We start from the raw sequence: 24,581 nt of genomic DNA, 5'->3' as shown, positions 1-24,581 counted from the left end.
ATAGCTAACTTTTTGATAGATTACTTAAGTTATTATGAGGAGAATTAAAACATTTACTAAAAAGGCATTTGTTAAACTTTAAGAGTTTAGGAGCAAATGTACAAATTATTATTAAAGTTTATGCTTCAAACTTTAAAAGAATATTGGTGTTTTTATTCATTGCATACTGCATTCTTATAATATTTTTACTTTCTCGTGTGTGAAGTTTACAAAGAGAAAGCACTGTAATTGTCAAAAAAATTCGAATTCGAAATTTTAATAAATCATCATGTTTTAGATCTTTCAGACCGAAAGTCAAATTTTTGAATCCAAATTTATCTGTCTGTATATCTGAGAACATGCTAACTGAAAAATGAATTGAGTTAGAAGAATTGAAATTTGGTATTTTGTTTTTACACATAATTTGCAGTCTTCAATCAAATTTTATTCGAGACCCGATTCCACCGAAGAATTGGCGTGTAAGGGGGTCTGTTGCACGTTAAATCCGTCATGCCAAACGTCCTCCCGCTGGTGTGGTGTGGTGTGGCGTGGAGAGGGGCGTGCCAGCTCAGCTGTCGTTCTCGTCATCTGACCGCGGTTCAAAATTACGAGGTCCGTCCCAAAATAACCCTAGTGTTGCTTTATAACGGGACGTTAACTAAACTAAACTAAATCAAATTTTAAACTGAATCCCTCTAGAGGAAGGCTGTAGGTCTATTCTAATACAAGTAAATATGATATTTGTAAAATATAAAGAGCAAAACTGTAAAAATTTAGTACGCAGTTTTAGCATCTACAATGTAAATTCATATCAAACTTTGAATGAAATTAATCTTGGAGATAACCATTTTTTTTGTCTGTTCTTTCGCATGCATGTGAGATCGATAACTCAAGAACACAATAACTTGAAATGATAAGGAAATGAAATCTGATATGCAATCTTGTGATTATAATTGTAGTTCCCTGTCAAATATTGCTTTCAATCGATCCAAGAAAAAAAATGTCCAAAAGTTATATTATTTTCTCTTTATTTTACTACGATGCACACATTTTTCATGTGCGAAATTCTAAAAATAAAAATCTGAGTATTAGGTGTACTCATAGATTTCTTTAAAATCCACAGCTTTATTAAGCAAACGGTGGTCTTTTGATAAGGTCTCATCTTCGGGAACCGAAGGTTACAGGGTCAAGATCCGATTCCATCAAAGAACGGTTAAATCATCAGAACCTAATACCCTCCCGTTACTGCGGTGTGGAAGTGTGGTGAGGGTGGTCCTCGTCATCTGACTGCGGTTCAGAATTGAGAGGTCTGCCTTAAAATAGCCATAGTGTAACTTTAAAACGGGGTTAATATAACTAAACTAAGAGGGCAGTGCGAATATAATACCTTCATTAGAAACTATGCGAGAAAATTTCGGGGATACCACCACTGTTAGTTGAGATAAGAAATATGCGAAAAGTACTCACGATATTCAATTATAAAATATTAAAGTTTTTTTGCTTGAAAATTAATTAATAACCAGTCCTTTATATTAAGTACCATGACTATTTCTGAAGATAAACGCACCAAAAATTATGATGCTCTGTATATCTATTAGCTATGTAAAAATTGATGAATTGAGAGGGTTGAATTACATAACGGAGAAAACTGCGCTATATATAAACATGCTCTATCAAATAGACCTAACATCAACGTTTTGTACATATATGAATTAAAAATGAATTCACTTCATTATGATCTTTCTTGGGAGCAATTTAAAATTTAATGTACAAACTATTAAAGGAGGTAGGAGACAAAAAACAAGTCAGAATTTTATAAAAAATAGCATTATGTTTCTCGTGTACGAACGGACTAGGTAGAACAGAGAATTGGTGGGTAGCAAATGCTATAAATATATTTCAGTCTTAGTCCTTAAAGTTCCAATTCCGTGTTGAGAACGTATAATAGTTTATTAATACTGAGATAACAGCCATGCAAATGTCAGCAAAAATCTCCATTTGTCGCTGCTGATGTCCCTGAAATGTTAACCAGCATGATTTGTGCATTCTAATAATTGGTGAAGACTTTGAATATTTCGTGCAACTTCAGATATATACACTACTGCCCAAATATAAACTATCGCCAAATAAAGAATTTTCATTCATTAGTAGCTTGTTATTTCTGCATCTTTTAGCCTTTTAGTTCAGCCGGATGACGTTTCTGCACCCATGTGATTCTGGTTCACTTTTATTATCTTCCCCTTTCATCAGTTAGTATGTTGAGAATTTAATTACTCTATTTAACTATAAGACGCGTGAAGACATATATGTATCAACCACCAATAATACCATGCTTATAGCAATCTTATTACTATCCAACTGATTGAATACACACTCAATTTTTTAATGTTCTATTTCTAAACACTACTTCGTACCCAAAAATCCGAATGTCGCTGCCTTTGGAAACAAGGTTCTGTCTCTCATGTCATTCTGGAATGTCGGGAAAGACGCTGCTCCCCCGAAGGCGAAAAGCATCGTCCCGTAAGAGAGGAAGAAAGATTTCACTGAAGGAGCTGGGTACTTCACACTTCCTACAGAGACTGCTTCTTCGGCGATGAGGACAATCAAAATCACGCACGCAGTAACTGTAGTTCCGAGAGCTATCACTGCAGCAGGCCTGGAACAGGAAGGGATAGATTGTAAAACAAGAATTTTCATTCATCTATACTTATAATAAAGCTCAATGTGTGTGTGTGTGTGTGTTGGCGCTCTACAGGCCAGGTCATTTGACATACAGCTATCAAATTTGGTACATGTATACCTTAGAGGTCGGGAATGTGCACCTGGGGTCCCTTTTTTTGAAATTTTAATTAGAATTTTCATTATTAATTAAAAACTAACTTTCCCGCCAAAAAAATCTTCCATTTTCCCCACCGCCAACTTTTTCGCCAAAAAAATCTTCCATTTTCGCCACCGCCAAATGAGTAAGGCTTCCGGAGTTTTTTTCTCCCAACAGTAATGAGGCTAGGGTTAGTATTTTTCGGCGGATTATTTCAAACGATTCTGTTTATTTTCTTAATGTTTGATGCATTTAAAATTAAACATTGTTAATTAATCGATCCTTCAGATTCATTCTGAAGTACTTTTGAATTAAAATAAAACAGAATAAAGGAAATTAAAAATTTCTAATCCGCATAGCGTTACCCCAACTGGTGTAGAAAAAAAATCACGTGTTTGCGTTACGTAACTGGCGTTGAAAATTCACGCATGCGCTTTGTGTTCTGAATTCCGCATTGTGTTGACGAATTATTATCAACGAATGCGGACTGGATTTAAATTTTTTTTAGGTTCGTTGCATGTTTTTGTAATTAAAATGTATTTATGTTAGTTATATATTTTTTGTATATGCTTATAGTTTTAAGTGCATCGTTTTTTAAGTAGTTTTTTTAAAACCTGTTTTAAACCGTCTATTTTAAACGATTCGTTTCATTTTCTTAGTGTTTGATGCATTTAAAAGTAAACATTGTTAATGAATCGATCTGCTCATGATGAATCTAAGAAAATTTTGTTGACAAATTCTTGAGATAATACGTAAATTGAAAAAGATATTCTTTAGTGCCCATAAAGTTTAAACGCTGAGTGACTCTATTTTCATTAATCAGATTATAAAAAAATTCTTTGTTTCAGTAAAAAATATTATTATATTAATTGCAGATTAATTCTTTCCACTTTAATTTAAAACATAAATTCTACGGGTGCTAACAGAAAATTAGAGAGATACATATTACGTTATGACTGAAGGCCTTTATAATATTATGAGTGAATTATATGACTATCAAAATTTGAAGTTTTAAAATATTTTGATGAAGAAGCTATTAAAGTAGGAATTGTATAAAATATTTAAATATAAAAATTTTAACGAACATTAAGATTGGCGAACCGGTTGGTCGACAAATTCTTGAGATATTACATAAATTAAGAAAGATATTTTTTAGTTCCCATAAGGTTTAAATGCTCAGTGACTCTGTTTTCGTTAATCATGATATTAAAAAAATTAACATTTATTGACGAACACGAACACACTGATATTCACCGTTACTCTGATTAGATGTTATAAAATCTGAATAGATAAACATAAACGTGTAAACAGCTGTGCGCCGGTTTCAATGGCAACACAGCTGGAAAGGGAAAAGAAGTTTCCGAAGAAAATTCACGCATGCGCATTGCTCTGATTGTTGTCATGGCAACCACTTTCAACAGATGATTTAAATTATTTTTAGGTTAGTTACATGCTTTTGTAAGTAAATTGTATTTATGTTAGTTATATATTTTTTGTATATGCTTATAGTTTTAAGTACATCGTTTTTTAAGTAGTTTTTTTAAACCTGTTTTCAATGATTTAAATTATTTTTAGGTTAGTTGCATGCTTTTGTAATTAAATTGTATTTATGTTAGTTATATATTTTTTTGTATATGCTTATAGTTTTAAGTACATCATTTTTTAAGTAGTTTTTTTAAACCTGTTTTAGACCGATTATTTTAAACGATTCATTTTATTTTCTTAGTGTTTGATGCATTTAAAATGAAACATTGTTCATTAATCGATCTGTTCATGATGAATCTGAGAAAACTTTGTTGACAAATTCTTAAGATATTACATAAATTAAGAAAGATATTCTTTAGTGCCCATAAAGTTTAAACGCTCAGTGACTCTATTATCAGTAATCATATTATTTAAAAAAATGCTTTGTTTCAGTAAAAAATATTATTATATTAATTGCAGATGAATCATTTAAACTTTAATTTAAAGCATAAATTCTACAGAGGGGTAACAGAAAATTAGAGAGATACATATCAAGTTATGACTGAAGGCCTTTATAATATTATGAGTGAATTATATGACTATCAAAATTTGAAGTTTTAAAATATTTTGCTGAAGAATCTATTAAAGTTGGAATTGCATAAAATATTTAATTATTAAAATTTTAACGAACATTAAGATTGGCGAACCGGCTGGTCGCCAAAGGCGGCTAGTTTGAAATATGCAGAGAATGGATTCTTGTTTTATTCTTAAAGAACTTTTATTCAGTGTGGTTCAGTGACGAATTTAAGTATTTTATGTACATAAACAGCGTTCATTATGAAGTCCTTTTTACTTTCTCTCATACGTAATTTACATACATACATGGATTTGCAAACTTTTAACAATATGTTTGTCTATCTGTGAGCACAGTAACTCACACACACATTAGATGCAAGCGATGAAATATGGTGTGTAATCATAACACCAGTTTAACAGATTTTCATCAAAAGTTGAATGAAATCTGTCGAAGAGAGATCTGGTCATCTGTTCACCTGTGTATGAATACAATAACTCGAAAAAAGGGCAAAGACCGATATAGAGGGAATTTGATATTCAGATTTATCATTAAATAGTAAATGGATATAAAATTTTTAAACCAAATATATTTTAAGAGTAAGCATCCGTAAATCAATGTGTTCTTGCATATGAACACGATAACTGAAAAACACAGAGATTTAGATAAATGAAATTTGGTATGATTTACGTGTCCAAAATTGTAGATTTATATTGAAATTTGTCCCAAGTTGTTTGAAATGAATTCGCCCAAATTTCATACTCAGTTTTATTCATGATATTTAAAAATACAGAGTGGGGCCAATTGCGTCGCTACAGATAGAAGATGGTTAGGAGAAGGATTCACGCTTGCGGGTTTTGCAAGAAACTCGAGGGTTTGCCATCTACCTCACAACCCCAGACTCTATATTTTAAGAATACCAGAAAGTTGTGAAGAGATCTTTCTTGCTGATTTTATCTTGCTAAAAAACATGACAAATTCTGAATTCTTTTACTGATGAAACATTCAATAGTTCATTTATAGGTATTTTTTGTCTTTCAGGTGCTACACATTTATGAAATGAAATGAAATTTCTATTATTTTTAATAAAATTATTTATAAAAATGCACATTAAGTTTTTAGTTTATAATAATACACATTAGGTTTTTATTATTCTTTAAGAAAGTTTAAGATAAATTTACTTCACCAAAAATCTTCAGGTGTTCCAAGCCACATTAGAGGACACAATATGGCAGCAAAGATCAGGATCCAGTAGCAAAATGAAATTCCCCAAGACGCTGCTAAAGTACCAATCAGCTGGGAGGATAAAAGTAAAAATACTACTGCCACTCCAAAAAGATTAATGTCAATACAGAACGAGACAAAATATCTAAAAAAAAACAAGCAAAACTTCGATATAAGCATACAAAAGCTATGGACATATTGTTTTCTTTTATGAAATAAAGGATTTATCAAGTTATATGAATATCAAAACAATTAGGAAACATTTGTAAATATAGAAAGCTGAATAAACAAATATATTATTTGTTAATGCAGAAGGTTGAATAAGCACACTATTATCTTATCTCATTATTCTCTTAAATATAGAAAGCTGAATAAATAAATATATTATTTGTTCAAAACAATTAAGAGACATTTGTTAGTATAGAAAGCTAAATAAACAAATATATTATTTGTTCAAAACAATTAGGAAACATTTGTAAATATAGAAAGCTGAATAAAGAAATATATTATTTGTTAATGCAAAAGGTTGAATAAGCACACTATTATCTTATCTCATTATTTTCTTAAATATAGAAAGCTGAATAAACAAATATATTATTTGTTAATGCAGAAGGTTGAATAAGCACACTATTATCTTATCTCATTATTTTCTTAAATATAGAAAGCTGAATAAACAAATATATTATTTGTTAATGCAAAAGGTTGAATAAGCACACTATTATCTTATCTCATTATTTTCTTAAATATAGAAAGCTGAATAAACAAATATATTATTTGTTAATGCAAAAGGTTGAATAAGCACACTATTATCTTATCTCATTATTTTCTTAAATATAGAAAGCTGAATAAACAAATATATTATTTGTTAATGCAAAAGGTTGAATAAGCACACTATTATCTTATCTCATTATTTTCTTAAATATAGAAAGCTGAATAAACAAATATATTATTTGTTAATGCAAAAGGTTGAATAAGCACACTATTATCTTATCTCATTATTTTCTTAAATATAGAAAGCTGAATAAACAAATATATTATTTGTTAATGCAAAAGGTTGAATAAGCACACTATTATCTTATCTCATAATTTTCTTAAATATAGAAAGCTGAAAAAACACATAGATTATTTGTTAATGCAGAAGGTTGAATAAGCACACTATTATCTTATCTCATAACTTGTTAACACTATCATAGAAAAAAAAATCTTCAAGTGATATCTAATTTACACAATGTTTTAATAAGTTTTGAGCTCTATAAAAGCAATAAATGTTTTTATTAATTCGTAAATCGTAATAGAAATATGACAATGCTTAATACTTAGACTTTCTTTTTTTCTTCTTTGTAATTGGAATAAACAAAGAAATGAAATTTAAAAAAAATTCATCATTTAAAGCAATGGAATATAATTACTTTTTTGAAAATATTTAAAAATCGTAAATTTATTTACCAGTAATTGTTCTGTCAGTTTTTAATTTTTCTATCTACAGATTAAAGATTTTAACCTTTAAAACCACATTTAAAAAATATTAAGAATTAATTTTATGAGAATTGGAATAGTAATGAGAAAATCGGCAAAGTCATTATGATATGACCTTCATAATGATTTTTTGATTTCTGTAATCAGAAATGAAATGCAAAAATCTGTGAGTGATAATGGGATAGAATACAATTGACAGTTTTTTTCTTCTTTCTTTTTCTATTTTGGAATAAGTTTTCCAAGACAGATGACCAGCGTTCTGTGAACTTTTGGGGAAGACAAACTTCTGCGTAGTAAAATAAACAGCATAGCAGAAAATTTATCTGATACAATGCCTATTTTTTTCTAAACGAATTAAATGTGCAATTTTGCTAAATCTTTCACAAACAAACAAAAAAAAAAAAAAAAGAATTTGAAAACAGAATAAAAATTATTTTAATTAGCATTTCTTTCGACAGTTGCTGTTGGTGTAACCATTTTTCATTTAGATTTTGAATGCAATAATGTACACTTACCTAACAGTAACTAAAATGTTACTTTTCAAAAATAAATCACAGTATTATCATTTCATATAAATAATATGTAAAAAGCTTACTGCACATTATTATTTTTTTTTGCATATTTATAAAATATTTTCGTTTAGAATGCTTTTATTTATGTATAATCTTTATTATTTTACATCATATTTAATTATTACTATTACTACACTTAATTACTATAACCTTTCATAATTTATATGCTGTTACGAATTCATCTGTCAGATTGCAAGATCGAATCCTTGCCTGATCACGGATTTTGGGCTTACTCTCTAAATATCCCAACGGGGGCATTTCAGATTAGTGGATGAGAAGCTCATGGTATTGTGGTTGGATCTCACTATCCGGGTGGATACAGAAATGGTGTGGGGTCGACTTCCCTCTATCGATGACGGGGCATACCGCCTAAGGGAATGGTCATACCGTGACCTGTGATGGCCTTTAGGACTTAACCTCAGTTCCCACCAATGCTGTCGCAGTGATCCGATCACTCAGATTTATTCGTGTGTCTCAAGGTGAGTCGAGGTAGTCAACTTGGGATTACTCGCTAAATATAATAAACTAGCCGCCTTTGGCGACCAGCCAGTTCGCCAATCTTAATGTTCGTTAAAATTTTAATAATTACATATTTTATGTAATTCCTACATTAATAGCTTCTTCATCAAAATATTTTAAAACTTCCAATTTTTATAGTCATATAATTCTCTCATAATATTATAAACGCCTTCAGTCATAACGTAATATGTATCTCTCTAATTTTCTGTTAGTTCCCGTAGAATTTATACTATAAATTAAAGTGGAAAGGATTGATCTGCAATTAATATAATAATATTTTTTACTGAAACAAAATATTTTTTTTGTAATACGATTACTGAAAACAGTCACTGAGCGTTTAAACTTTATGGCCACTAAAGAATATCTTTCCTAATTTATGTAATATCTCAAGAATTTGTCAACAAAATATTCTCAGATTCATTATGACCAGAACGATTCATTAACAATGTTTCATTTTAAATGCAACAAACACTAAGAAAATAAAACGAATCGTTTAAAATAATCGGTTGAAAACAGGTTAAAAAAAACTAAAAAAACGATGTACTTAAAACTATAAGCGTATACAAAAAATATATAACTAATATAAATACAATTTAATTACAAAAACATGCAACTAACCTAAAAATAATTTAAATCATCCGTTGATAATGGTTGTCATGTCAACAATCAGAACACAATGCGCATGCGGGAATTTTCAACGCCAGTTACGGTAACGCAAATGCGTGAGTTTTTCTACGCCAGTTGGGGTAACGCTATGCAGGTTAGAAATTTTTAATTTCCTTTATTCTGTTTTATTTTAATTCAAAAGTACTTAAGAATGAATCTGAAAGATCGATTCATTAACAATGTTTAATTTTAAATGCATCAAACAATAAGAAAATAAATAGAATAGTTTCCAATAATTAGCCGAAAAATCTTAAGCCTAGCCTCATGACTGTTGGGGGAAAAAAACTGAAGCCGTACTCATTTGGCGGTGGGGAAAATGAAAATATTTTTTTGGCGGAAAAGTTAGTTTTTAATTAATAATTAAAATTCTAATTAAAAATTCCAAAAAAGGGCTATCCTATCTTTTAAGTTAGATCAAACTGCACACGGTGTGCAAATTTGATTAAAATCGGTTAAGTAGTTTAGGAGTCCATCGCGGACAAACAACGTGACACGCAATTTATATATATTAAGATTGACAAAATTTGAATTTTATTTAGAAATAATGCGTTCATTCTGCACATTTCCTAAAGGTTGCATCAACAACCTTTTATTAGCAAACAATGTTTTAATTCGTTTATCATGGTTATCTAATTTCCTACAACTTACCTCATTTTCATTCCGTAGGCTTTCTCCGCAATGCATGGATATGGATATCTGCTCTTCTCTTTGTACCCTTCGTATCTTTCCTCCACCATTGACCAACAATGCCCCAAACAGATACCGGAGTATAAGGATATCCCTCCGCAGAAGAATATCAAGCCGATTCCACCCCAACCTAGAAAGAAGCATTTATAAATTTCATTGTCAAATGAAAATATCATGTACACTGTGATCAAGGTTAATGCTCTTACTCGCTCTTTATATTTTCAAAATCAGAGCATTTGTAGCAAATAGTTAAACTACCTTTCTATTCACCAATAGAAACTTGTTATGGTTTATTATTCAAACCTTGTCTATGAGTAAAGCTGCAAAATTCTAATATTGATGTAAAAAGTAAAATTTTTCATATATATATATATATATATATATATATATTTATTTATGTAAGCATTATTTTATGTGAAGCAGTTTGCAGTTTTGAAGACAGTGAAAAGACTTTCGATTTCGTGACGTCGTTTTATTTCATTTTGGGGAAACAGGCATATGTACAAGCGATGAACACACACACAACACAGAACCACGCAAAGAGGAATGAGGAAAAAGCTCTCGGACATTTTATCCCTGGTCTTATATAACCTGAGAAATTGATAGGGAAAGTATTTCTTTACAGTGCTAATATATTATTAAGATTTCGATAGGGATTTTTGCTACACGCGTCGACAAGGCAGCAGAAACACAGGGATCTTTTAAAAAAGAATTTGTCTCGTCAGCGGTATTTTCTTACTTCACTCGGAGTGTGGGAAAGTTAGGCTTGTAGCCGATTCAGCAATTTTACAAAGCTACACTTGAATTAATTAAGTAGAGAAAGTGGAATTGGATCAAGAAATAAGAGAATATTTTTAGAATGAAGTTACTATGGGCTAAATTAAGATAAAATCTTGGAAATTAATTAAATTGAAATATATATTAATGTAAATTATATATATATATAAAATTATATATATGTATAATTAAATATTATATATATATTAATACAATATTATTCAGTACGTAAAACTAACTTTTATTATTAAATTCAAATTTAATCTATAAAGATTACTACGTATTAAAAATGCAAATTATAATGTCTCATACTATGGATCATTAATCCAAGATGTGTGATGTCAATCGTCATGGTCATTTCTCAGATTACATTATCATGTCACGGAGCAAGACAAGATAAAAAAAAAAACACTAAAATATTAAGTTTGAAGTTATATATAAGCAAATTAATTTGTACGTACTGCAGGAGAAAAAGAAAATTTCAATTAATACGTCGTGTATAATGTTTAACTTTAATTTGCACTATAATTCGGCAGTTGAAAAAAATTTGGGAAATAAAAACACAAATATGATATTCGTACGAACTAGAAAGCTATTACTTAAAAAGCAGTCTTTAAAAAGCCTATAGATATAAAACCATGAATTATGGATCGACAAAGAAAAGAGTTCGGAGTTTGGTTTATAAATTTACGAGGACGAATTACCTAATACGATTTATCAAATGCAAGAATAAAAAAAAATATATCTGGAGAAGAATAAATGAAATCATTTATCACAAGACAGACTGTCTGCAAATTCGTTGAAGTGAAAGCCAAAAGATACAAGTTTGTCAAGGGCAACTACTTTCAGCCTTGTTGCCATTGAATTTTTTATTTAAATGACCTCGAAGAAATATATTTCAGTTTAACTCTTTTTTTCTCCTTCCAGCATCCAGGATTAGGACGAAACAGAACTTGCAACAATATAGACAACACTATGAGGGAGGTACATGATCATAATGTACGTGGATAACTTCGCATATAGTATAATTTTTCGGCCTCATAATTAGCCTTCTTTACCCTTATTAATAACAAAAACAGGAATTGAATAAGTATCAGGTAAAACGAGATAGCTGTAACTAATATAAATATGTAAATTGTTAGTTTTTTTTTGTCGCATAATAGAAGAAATGATACAAGACACTGCAGTCGCTTGTAAAATATTATAAATAATTAATTCGAAAATTTTATTTACCTATTAAAACTCTGTTAACTATAATGAAATAGTTTTAGTTTCCAAGGATGGTAGCTGTTTCTACTAATTTCGCACCCCTGTAAACCCCCGAATTGCTAGTAAATTTAATCAATTTGTCTTCATGCCATACTGTTCACGTACAATAAATATGTATTTTCTTTCCTTCATGATGTTACAGTTTTAATGGCCAGCAGAAATTATCAGCAATAATATTATATATTTATTAATATTAGTTAAAAAATCTATAATAATTGTTTCTTGGTAATTAATTTTTGCAAAATTTGGTAACTTGGTTTAATTGTTACACAGCTGGAATTTAATTTGGTTTCTTAGTATAATTACTACACAGATGGTAATTATTTTTTTAAAACTTCCCAAGGGAAATATTGCATAATGTGTGAAAAATATTTGCATTATAAATCAGTTAGAATTTTTTATTTAAAATGTGTGGGAAGGTGAATATAAGTTTCGATTCTAAATGAAAAAGTCTCCTTACAGACAATGAAAAATGTTGTTGAAAAACAATTCATTCTTCTTTATTGATATTTAGTTACATTTTTGACTTTATAATTTCAAGTAAAATCTATAAGAATAAACCTGGATGAAAAAGGCAAATTTCCTGCATAATTTGTAGCATAATTTATTTATTTAAAATAAGCTCACTACAAAGAAGACAAAGATGATAGAGGGCATGAGCCAAAAACACACAGATAACACAAACACAAAGCAAATTAAAACATATGTAAAAAAACATCAACAGAGAATACAGAATTACAAAATTCAAAAGTATATATAAGTAAAATGTAAATATCTAGCATGGGTTAAAAAGTAAAACACACACAAGTACAATACTAAAAAAGAAACACGAGCACATATAAATATCTCAGTATGAGATATCGTTAAATATAATGAGTAGTCAAGCATTAAAAAAATATTAAATTTAAGTCAATTAAAAAAAGCAATGTCATATAAATAAAAGTTGAAAACAAGTCGCTTTAAAAACACTAGGAGTCGTATGATGAATGTCAAGTTTCTTGGAGATCTTGTTAAGATTCTTATAAAATTTATATGAAGTGAGTCTATTAATGCAATAACTTTATAATAAACATTTAAAGAAGTATTCGGTGAGATCTTACATGCTCTGAGATGTCTATAGAGCTCAGTATATCAGGGCAATCTACAGAACCAATGATAAAATTATAAAAGAATAGAACACAAGAAACATCTCGTCTTCAACTCAAACTAGGAAAATTAAACACGAAATAACTTGAGAATAAAATCCACTTTTTATAAAGCAAATATCGCAAGAAATTGGTTTGAATACCCTTTAAAAATTTGAATTTTGTACGGTGATTATTATTCCAAATAAGGCTACAATATTCTAGACATGAGCTGATTTGAGGATAGTATAATACCTTCAGGGCAATTTCATTCAAAAATTCTCTAGTTTTACGCTTGAATGATTTCTAGTACATATAATTTTATAAAGTTAATTGCTAAAAGTAAATTTAAATTCCGTAAATAAAAAATAAATATTTACAGTTATTTGCCTTATGTATGTTGTAATATTTTTCCATTAGTAAATGAAATAAATGACTTTTAGTTATATAAAATGCTTTTATGCATGAAATTATTGAAAAAGTAGCTTTTTCAGGTCTGGAAAATAACTATGCAATAAATCAAAGGTTATTATCGGGAAATATAAATGCTTCCTTATAAAAACCTTAAAAGTATTATTACTTGTTAAATTAAACTCTTACAAAAACAAAAATTAAGCAATAGAAACATAACTGATATACCATATAACAGAAATATCAGAACAGTTCTTATTAATCACAGGTAGAATACCTCTCCGTTTTAGAATTTTTATTAATTATTTCAACCTAGAATAAGCGATTTGTAATTTTCATCAACAAATGATAATATTGAGCCACAGGTAAAGAAAATCAATCTTTTTTTTTTCTCTTTTATTTTTTAAAAGCAGAAAAATATAGGTTCAAAATACCAGAAAAGAAATTCCGTACTTTTTCTATAATATTCATCAACAGAGGAAACAGTTTCTATTTCAGATCATTAGAAAAATATCGGAAATACTGTCCATCAACTTTTTTTCGTAAACACCTGCATTAGGATATCACGAGTGTGCTTTGTGTAGTAAGTATACTGAACGAATATCCTCGATTTCTCAACTGTATTTCTTCAGCATAATTTCATTCAGCAATGGTTTGTAACTATTGTTTCTTTTTATTTCGTATTCTTGTTTTTCCTGACAGTATATTAGCAAATCCACATCCGCCTCAAAAAGTGACCTTCACTTCATGGAATTTTATCTTTTCATTCATTTCGTTTGTTATTGTAGCTCCTCTTCTTCCATTTTCACATAATTTTTTTTTAAATTTCAAATATTTGTGCACAAAGTTTCCACTGGCCATGTTTATTATATTAAAGCAGACACAAATAAATATATTCTCATTAAATAGATTTATTTGTGTATTTGAAAAATCATCAAGATGATTATGTATACTTCTTTTGATACATTCAAATAAAAAGTAAAGTATTTAAATGTACATGTAATTTCATTTGATGTGAATATTATCATGGATATTGGAAATAATCTTTTTTTGTGGCTTATAGTTTAAATAGAATAACGAGTACATACAACAAAGAAAGTACCTTTGATGAAATTAATCCAGAATTTCTTAAAAGTCTCCAATTTTGGTATTTGGTCAATCAATTTTGGTATTTGGTATGCCAAATTTTCTTAAGGTCAGAAGCCCTTCTAGTACATAAACATAAGCAAATAACCTAGCATACTCTTCCGCAAATAGACAAACATATTAGAAATTTCTTTTCCAAATTCAATGAGATGAAAAAAAAAATTAGTCTGAAATATATTTATTAACTTGTAGTCGTTTTGTCTTGTAATAATAACCATAACTGACTATGATAACACAGAGACAGCGTCTTTTGAAGCCTTGTAGGGCTATGACTCAGTTCAGGTTAGGCGACAGCATGTACTGCATAATCTTACATATACCTTAAAATTATTCCAAAATTTTGTATGCAAATTGTCGATGTGTAACGTAACTTGTAAATGAATAACTGTTACACTAATTCGGACTTTTTACTGAACCTTTAACGACCCCACAAAATCAAAATATATTTATCATCAGATCAAAACATTTGTCAATTCGTCATTTTCTCATTGTCTATTCGTTTATTAAAAAATAAATATGAGAAATTAAGAGTCATTTTTAGGGATTTCTACAAACATAAAAGTTGTATTGCTGCATTATACTTTGGGGAGGGGGTGGGGCAAAAAACACAAGAGAAGAATCAGTCAACAATTATAAATCAAACAATAAACTTTTGTCAGAAATAGGTGTACAAGACCAATTTAGTATCACATAATATTGCAGAGCAAGAAATGCTTTCTTCACGCAATAGAGAGCGTTGTATTGGATCCGGAATGTACAAAAGTAGCACTGAAATATTTAACTGTAACTTTTTTTGGTTAGCATTTTTGGAAATTTCAGAAGAGCTTACTTCACGTCTCTTTCGTCTATGTATTAAGACAAATGTGGTGTTTCAGTAGAAAGTTCAGCTGAACTCTGCAAAGAAAATATATTCCTGAATAAGTAAGTTATTTTGCTCTTTTTGCCAGAGGAGTTCGATAAATATTAAACATTATATTTGAACAGCACTGAATCGAGTGTGATGAAGCGATTCATTGACCTAGATCGAATTGACTCACGACTTTTCCTTATGATATCATATAAAATCAAAACAATGCGTGATTCCCATTGAATCAGTTGAAAGACCTTATCGCTAGCGTCTTTGCAGCTCTCAAAGAGATCTGAGATTGAAAATGTTAAGGAATCTATGCAACATTAGTATCAAATCTGCCTAATAATTTTGTAGCTAAAATTTTGTAAAAAGTATTTTTTTTTCATTTTTTTTTCTTTCTTGTATTTGTCATTTTATTTTAAAAAAATAAAGTTTGACTAAATCTATACCCTCTATCTAAAAACGGAGATATAGGTGCTGTAATGTAATGTAGCTTTTCTAATCTTTTTAATTGAAACTTCATGAATAAAATACTTTTTTACACTTTCTTATTCTTCTTTTTGCATTTTTTTTTGTCCTATCTTCTAAAGAAAGCATTTCCGACACCTTAATGTTATGGTATTCAAGATCGCTTTTGTGCAAAGTTAATGCTGAATCACTTTTCAGATGATAATAAACAATGCTTAGCTTGCACGGAGAAAAGTTTCTTTATAGATAATGTGATGCTGTTCTAACATTTTTTAAGGCGAATAAAGGTTTTGTTTTTAAAATCTGACAGCATTCAATTATTTGAAGGATGTTCATCATCGGTCAACAATGTGACTGTGGTTTTATAAAGAATTGTATGAAACCTTAAAAAAATGAAAGAAATAGTGATCTCTGCTTACTCAATCAGATATCCGGATTGTTTTTCCTTTACATTTGGCTAAGGAAAAAAACAAGTCCAGCGTTGATTATAATATGACAATTTTGGTTAACTACATTGTTACTTTTCTATTTGAAAGATCGGAAAGAAAACTCAGAATTCTTTCTAAATGCATTTGGTACTTCGTCAAGAATAGTAAGTATAAAAATTAGTACTCTAAGGAAAATCGTCAAGAATAGTAAGTTTAAAAATTAGTACTCTAAGGAAAATCGTCAAGAATAGTAAGTTTAAAAATTAGTACTCTAAGGAAAATTGCCAAGAATAGTAAGTTTAAAAATTAGTACTCTAAGGAAAATCGGCAAGAATAGTAAGTTTAAGAATTAGTACACTAAGGAAAATCGTCAAGAATATTAAGTTTAAAAATTAGTACTCCACTTGAAGGAAAATGCAAGCTTTTCAGGTACAACCAATGCAGATCTCTACTTGGAACATGTATTATACCTAACAGAATAAAAAAAATGACTAATTTATTTTAAATTAGACTCTAAACCCATGAAAATATTCGGAAGCTTTACAAAGTAAAAAATCTTTAAGTTATGGATTTCGTTCTAAAGTAAAAATAAGTATAGATAAAGTTTTTTTTTGACGTAATTTTCACATCCAAATTTGAGTTTGCGATCATGGATTCAAAAATCATTTGAGCAGCAGTTAAAATTTTAGAAATGAAAAATCATTCCAAAATAACTGTTTCTTATTCTGAACGCTGGCACTTTGTTTAATTTAAAAAAATTAAATTATTATTTGAATGAACATTTTAAATATTATACTAAAATTATTTTTTATTTATTCGGAACTTCATTTTGTATTGCTACAAAACTATTTGAAAATTTTCATGCATTGCAGCACCATTTTCTTTTTACATCAAAAAGTGAGACAAAAATAAAAGAAAGAAAAAGAAGGAAATTGTCAGAATGATGACAGCCGGCAGTAAAATAACGATTCTACATTTCTTTAATCTTTTTTTATACATACATCAGATAAAAGAAATTGCCACCTAAGGAATTATATATCTTCACCTATAAAAAATAAATAAAAAATGCTAGAGTAAGGCCTACTTTTGAAGAAATTAACCATAAATCACCTGCATCTGCCACAGCTCTTGGCAAAGCGAGAACTCCACTGCCTGCCATTTCACCAACGATGAAGATAGAGGCCAGCCATAAAGATAAACCTTTTTTGGAGTTTTCCGTCGTTCCATTGTTACCGTTGATGGAACCATACGGGGAGCTGTCTGAGTACTGTAATGCAATGTAATATGTTTTAACGAAAAATATCGTAGAAAAAATCTACGAGAATAATCAATAATTTAATACAACACAGCAACAATTTTATTACTATACAATACAACAATTATAATTAATATATTTATATTAATTGAAAGCCTTTATCATTTAAAACTAAAAGTTTCTCATTTTAATGAAATCTATTTATTAAGAACGAATATTATTAGAAATTTTAATATTTTAAGTAATGTTTTGTATAATTAAACTTGAGAAAAAATATAGTGAAATAAATAAATAAATAAGAATTATTATAAATTTATAATTCGCCTACCTTTTTAAAAAAATACATCTTTTATTTCTTCTCAATAACTTGTGATATTACTTTTTTACCTAAACAGATTCAGCAATTTAACTTGTTTCATTGCAGACATTTTTATCTGCCATGATGCAATTATTATTATTGATAAAAAGCATTTTTGTTAATAATAATAAATATATGATTATCATTATTAATACAAATTTGATTCAGCATTTCCTGTTTGAAGGGCGATAAAAATTAATTTGCATTTATATTACTAGTTACTTAATTTATTACATTTATTATTACCAGTGAAAACATATATCTATTATTTACTTACGTTCTTCATAGAACTTTCTAATGAGGATTAGTAAAGAATTAATATTCATTTAGATAAAATCTTCCTTTCCAATTCAAAAGAATCGTTTTTCTCTAAGACACATGCTTCAAAAGGCATTATTAGAAAAGAATTCTTCTCAATAAAATTTTATTTATCTTTTATTTGTTTATAGAGAACAGATGTACCGATACTGGCACAGAATATTTTTCTATGGAATAACACTTTATTTGATCATTTTTAAAAATAAATGACCGAAATAGAAATGTTTTGTCTTCAAGAATCTTATATTTCACTAGAAAACTTTTATTTTACAACTTCCAGTTATTTGTTCAATATTTGAAGACAACCAAATAGAGGCTAAATTTCCTCTATCTACTCGCATAAATTATGCTTGCATGAAATAACCTACCGAAGGAAAAACTGTAACGGTAAAAATTTACAAGTAACTTTTTAATGTAGAATAAATGCACTTTAAATATTTTGAAAAAGAAATGCTACATTAAAAGGAGAATTGTAGTAAGAAAACTATGATAGATTTCAAAATAAATTCTTTTCTTACTAAATTCATGTTTGTGCAAATGCTTCAAATAAAGATATATACGATAATATGTTAAAAAGACGTAAAAAATAAGAATGCTAATAACACATTAATAAAAGTTTAAAAAAAACTTTTACTATGCTTCTCAACAGTTTAACAATAGTTTAACGCTAAGAGGCAATAAGTAATAGCTTTCAAGTACTTGACTAAGTGTATGCTAAATATTTCATGCAATTTTTATATTTGAAAGTGATAAAAAAGCCTTCAAACTTTCGTTACATTATCAAATTAGGTTATAGTTTAGAACAGTTTCTTAAACCTTTTACAAAAGGAAAAATATTATAAACATAATAAAAAGATCTAAAAAAATCAAGTTATTATAAAGAAAGGAAACTAAACCTTTAAATATAATTTTCAATATCATATATCTCAAACATTTTTAAAATGTTAAAAAGTTCTAAGAAGTTAAACATGAAAAAAATAACATTTCGTAATAAAAAGCATATTATGCTTTATCGTTTTCACACATCTATAAAAATAAATAGTCTAATATTGTTAAATAATCACACCACTACAGATATTATTTATTTAATTTAATTATTAATTAATAAAAAAAATTCTAAAGAAAGATACTTTCAGAAAGTTTAATGTGATAGAACATTGTAGAGCAAAAAAATATATATATAATATGTTTCGTATTTAATCTCATCATTTTAAAAACAAGCAATTAAAATTGCTATATATGTAATCTACTGTTGCATTATTTAGCAATTCTAATTTAATTTAATTTATTTTATTTTGTTTCATTATTGACACTAAATAGAATTTTTTATATTTGTATTGTTTTGAAGCATTTCTCGGAATATCTATGACTTAATTAACTTAGAAATAATATAATAATCTTGCTTATTATATTACCAAAATAATTTCGACAAAATTGAAATTTTTTGTAGAATATTAGATATAAAATCATATTATTTCTTACAAACAATATTCCATGTTTCGCATTCCATCAGACGATTTTAAATATTATAAATAGAGAATAGCTGAATTTTGTTTAGATAAACATTGCATTCCGGATTTTACTTCATTATGATCATTAATAAATCTTTTATATTTTATATATAATAAAAGAAAATATCATTAGAAAATATTCGAGACATACTTGTGGAAGTGTTCTGCTTTTAACTGTTTCCGTCTCCATTTCTCTAACTCACAAGCTCCTCGCTTTTCTGTTAGTCCTAGTAAACAGGTAAGATCAACCTTCACTCAGCTGTTTGAACTGTCGATGTCAGAGCAGCGGCAGTGATGTAATCGTTATATCATAAAAATGCAAATATAAGTCCTTGATGGGAAAAAAACTTATCAAGAGTCTCGCGGTCAGAAGATAATATCTCGATTTTTCTTTTGTTCTTTTCAGCGTAGCAAACGATTTCATGCCAAAAACGTAATAAAAATCGTTTGAACTAAATAATGCTTACGAACAATGATAGGGTAATTGATATTATCTTTCATCTTTTATTATCTGTCTGAGAGCAATATTTATCATGATAAAATAGTGACATTTCTTCAATATGTCGCTCTCCGATTCTTTTTTCATCTTTTTGTTAAATTCACGTGCTTTTCAACTGCCCTTTTATTTTATTTTTTATTGAATATTACGTAATTATCGAAAGCTGTACGTTGCGGCCTCGAAAATTATTTACACATGAATAGAATAAAAATGAATATCAACTGTTACTATGACTATGACCGTTTTTCTTAAGTCGTTTTCCTTTAAATACTATTATCTGATATTCACACATCTTGATTAATTAAATTCATTTTCAAAGAAAAAATTCTGAATAAAACAGAGCATTTTAAGTTAAACCGTTCAATTGAATTAACGTTAAATAATTTATGGTTCTAATTCTATACAGTGTATTTAAAATATAATCCATCTTTAAATGATTTTGAATAATTTAATAATTTATCAATATAGTTATTTATTTGATACATTTTAGATCAAAAGTTGAAATGTATTTCTAGAAAAGATATTTTAATTAAACTACTAAGGTATTTAACTAACTAATTTTCACAGGATTGAATTGTTTGGTTTTTTTTCGGGTGTAAGAGCTAAGGTTTTGACTATGTTGGGCCAAAACAAAGGTTAAAATAATATCAATGTAAAATAATATAAAACGAGTAGTGTGCAAGAGTACTTAAAACTTTAATCAAGGTTTAAATGAGAGGATAAAATTTTATAGACTTTAAAAAATTAAAAAGTTGAGCATGTCTTGTAAAGTAGGAAAGATAATTGAAGGTTAAGCTTTTGAAAAAATAGCTAACGCTGGATTTTGAAATGTGGACATTCTGACAATGCGTATTGTACAGATATTTGACAGTCATATTGCAAACGCAATGATAGTTATTTGCCCAGGAACAAGTAAAAATGAATAAATATGATATGCCCAGGCGTAAACGAATTAATACAGTAACTGCTTTTTTGTTTGCTTATGAAGGCCAAGGTTGTACAAGAGGTTTCATGGCATAAAGTTTGTTGTTAGTTTCAAGATCCCACTGCGTCTGCAGTTTTGAATAAAGCAATAATTTTATACACTTCTTTAAGTCTCTCCCAGATATAGAAGTAGTTTTTGGAATAATCATAAATTTAGCAATCTTGTCTATCGCCTCATTGTCCAGAATTCCCACATGAGAAGGAAGTATTGCATTACTGTCTGTGTTCAAACAAAATCTGTTCATAAACAACTTCTATTGTCTCGGTTTGTTAAAAGTATGGAATTAGTTATTTGTTAAAGCTATTTTCACAGTGAAATATACATTAAAAATTTAATTTGTAATTGTTTTTTTCTATAGTCTTAAAATATGTTTTGACAGATTTTGGGAAAAAAAATTTACTAATTTTTTTTAACTTTCAGTTTAAGCAATTAAAATTTAATTATTCAGATAACCAAACTGAAATAAATGATTTTAAAAACAAACTATTTTTTGCTGTCTTAAAAGCAATATAAGAAGCGAAAAGTCTTTTCACAACAAAACTCGTTCCTCGAAATTGCGAAAGAGAAAAGATATATCTACTAAAGAAAAAAGAAACTTCCATATAAATAATCAGCGGGAGTGATAATCCCGATATTTTTCTAATAAATGTATTTGTGTAATATTAACTGTATGCTATTAGCGAAAAACGATTACTAAAGAGCTTAACAATGTGCGATCTTTGGCAATTTTTTTGATGATAAGTAGGATGCGGTTAATACACAAGTAGTAGAAAACATACATTTTGAATGTTTTTTACAACCAATTAAAACCAAAATTTTACAGAGAAACTGCAAATGATGTCACAAAATCACATAGTAACTGATTTTTTTTCAGCTGCTACGCGATTTCGAATTATTACGTTTACATGCTTGCGAAAGTACAGACTGACTGAAGGTCAACTCTTTGACAGATATAGTTCAAAAATTTGATAAAGATATACACTTTAAATTCTAGAACCATAAATCAAATTTTCTTTATCTAAATTATTTCGTTTTTTAATTATCGTTTTTGTATGCTCTCAAAAGAAGAGACTGACAGACGGTCACTGCTTTAACGTTAAAATCACACTTTATAAATTAATCACACCTACACATTAGATGTGAAATCTAAGTTCCAAATCTTATTTCTCTAGCTTCCTCCATTTTGCATTTATCATGTTAAGTTGTCTCCGCATTGTCAGACCGAGTAACTTCCTTTAAATAAATTTTGTTCAAAATTTGATGGAAATCTACAAATTTGGTGTTAAGACCATATGCCAAACTTCATCCATCTAGCTCAAAGCGTTTTTAACTTAACATGTTCACAAAACGACATAAATCCTTTTTTTTTTTTTTTTTTTTTGTATCTACGAAAGTCTAAAGTGAGAAAATTTGTCGACATCTTCAGTTCAAATATTTTGATAATTACAATAATTTCTCTTATATACTTCGTATTTGAAAAAGTAAGCATTCATATATCCATTATTCACTCAGTTGTGTTGTTGTTGTCGTGTCTGTGCATACAGTGCTAGTTCAAAAGACTAGAATCCTCCAAAAGCCTTGGCGACAAGATCTGCAAGTTCTGGAGCCCGATGGCTATGGAGGATTTCGATCGGGGGTTCTCCAAGTTGAAAGAGGGAACCGATAATGGCCTGGCAGTCAAAAACAGGATCTGGAGTTAGTTGCGAATGGGGACAGTACTTGCAGATGGGATAGGATTTTATATTGGTTCGTGAGATCTTCATGCCTTTGAAATGTCCAGTACGTAGCCTAGCTATTGTAGAGGAAAGGTTTCTTAGGCAGTTCAGATCTGGGATTGGTGCTTTGCTAAGATGCTGGTTGTAGATCCTTCGCCTGGCGGCAGCATTCGCATCTGCACAGGTGATTACTCAAGGTTGGTCTTCGTCGCGTGCTTCTTTTGCAAGGGCATCTGCACATTCGTTCCCCTCAATTCCAACATGATCTGGAATCCAATGGAAAGTGCAAGTTATATTTAGTAAATGGGGAAGGGTATTAATTTCTTGCGTTATTGTTGTTTACCGTTATGTATGGCTTCGAGTGCTGATTTTGAGCTTGAGAAAATCACAATTTCTTTTATTGAGTCGTTTAGAGAATGAGAGCTAGTGATGAGTTCACTCAGTTGTACAGAAGAAATATAAATTTAAACGTGGCAATTTAATAGAGCATAAGAAAGAAAGTGTAGTTATGCTTAAAAATTAGCACACATTTTCAAAATTATGAACCTTAAATCGAAGTGCGTTTCCTCCCTTAAACTTTTTTGCCTACTTGAACATTCCAGCACCTTATTTTTCTTCTATACTACTTTCCATGTCCTGAATAAAAAAAAGAGAGGCTGTAGTGTAGATACAGAAGTGATACATCCTTGAAGGTCAAAGCAGTCCGTAAGCATGAGTGCACCCCTCCCTCCGACTTTCAAGTGTAGTGACACAGAATGACAGGTTTTGTGCCTTGTAATATAATGAAGGGGGGGGGCACTGAGTATGCATTTTGCACACCTCCCTTTTCCCTGAATGACACCAAAATTTGGCATCGATTTACAATTTCAGTTTGAAAGAGGTATGTCAAATTTTACTTTTCTTAATACTGAGTTTTGGAGACACTGCATTCTCATGCACGTAAATGTGCACATTAACAAATACTTCTATTCTTTAAACAGTTTTGGTTTAAAATTCAATACATATACAACCCTGTATTCCTAACTTAATTCATAAAGATCTTTGCTTTTTATTTTAGTTATCATTTCACATACATACCGACAGAGAGACAGATGGAATATTCCTTCGAAAAATGCCATCAAAATTTTGACAGAAATCCATAAATTTTGGAAACACAAATTTCATTGCATTTAAATAACATACTTTTTAATTATCTTGTTAATAGACAAGGTGACAAATATTATCCCAAAAATATCTTTCCTCGGAAAAGGAGGTCTCAAACGTGGAGATTCGACAAAAGCGAGTTTTTTTACTCTTACAGTGCTTTCCATTTGTATTCTTCGAATACGAGAAAATAAAAACCATTCAGAAGAAAGGGCATGAAACAGCTAAGGAATGCTATGGTATTGAACTCTAAAATAGCAATATTCAAAGCAGACGGCCAAATATCCTCCCACTGGTGTGATGTGGAAGTTTGGGGAGGGGTGGTGCCAGCTCAGGTGGCGTCCT

The 24,581-nt window shown here is 29.2% G+C and overlaps 1 protein-coding gene across 1 annotated transcript in view; it reads right to left on the bottom strand.

The window, feature by feature from the left end:
* The window catches only part of LOC129966392 (uncharacterized), a 53,263-nt gene extending 32,936 nt beyond the window's left edge, over positions 1 to 20,327 (bottom strand). Inside the window, exons 1-5 of the mRNA XM_056080815.1 lie at positions 20,046 to 20,327; positions 17,563 to 17,719; positions 9,941 to 10,109; positions 6,022 to 6,204; positions 2,394 to 2,635 (exon numbers count right to left, since the gene is read on the bottom strand). Of these exons, the coding sequence (XP_055936790.1) occupies positions 2,394 to 2,635; positions 6,022 to 6,204; positions 9,941 to 10,109; positions 17,563 to 17,719; positions 20,046 to 20,084 (790 nt within the window). The 5' untranslated portion in view covers positions 20,085 to 20,327. The remainder of the gene's footprint in view (positions 1 to 2,393; positions 2,636 to 6,021; positions 6,205 to 9,940; positions 10,110 to 17,562; positions 17,720 to 20,045) is intronic.
* Positions 20,328 to 24,581: the final 4,254 nt, after the last annotated feature.

The sequence above is a fragment of the Argiope bruennichi genome, chromosome 4 (genome assembly GCF_947563725.1).
Source record: "Argiope bruennichi chromosome 4, qqArgBrue1.1, whole genome shotgun sequence".
In the NCBI taxonomy this organism is placed as follows: domain Eukaryota; kingdom Metazoa; phylum Arthropoda; class Arachnida; order Araneae; family Araneidae; genus Argiope; species Argiope bruennichi.
The sequence above is the reverse complement of the archived record's forward strand: the minus strand, read 5'-3'. Positions and strand labels throughout refer to the sequence as shown.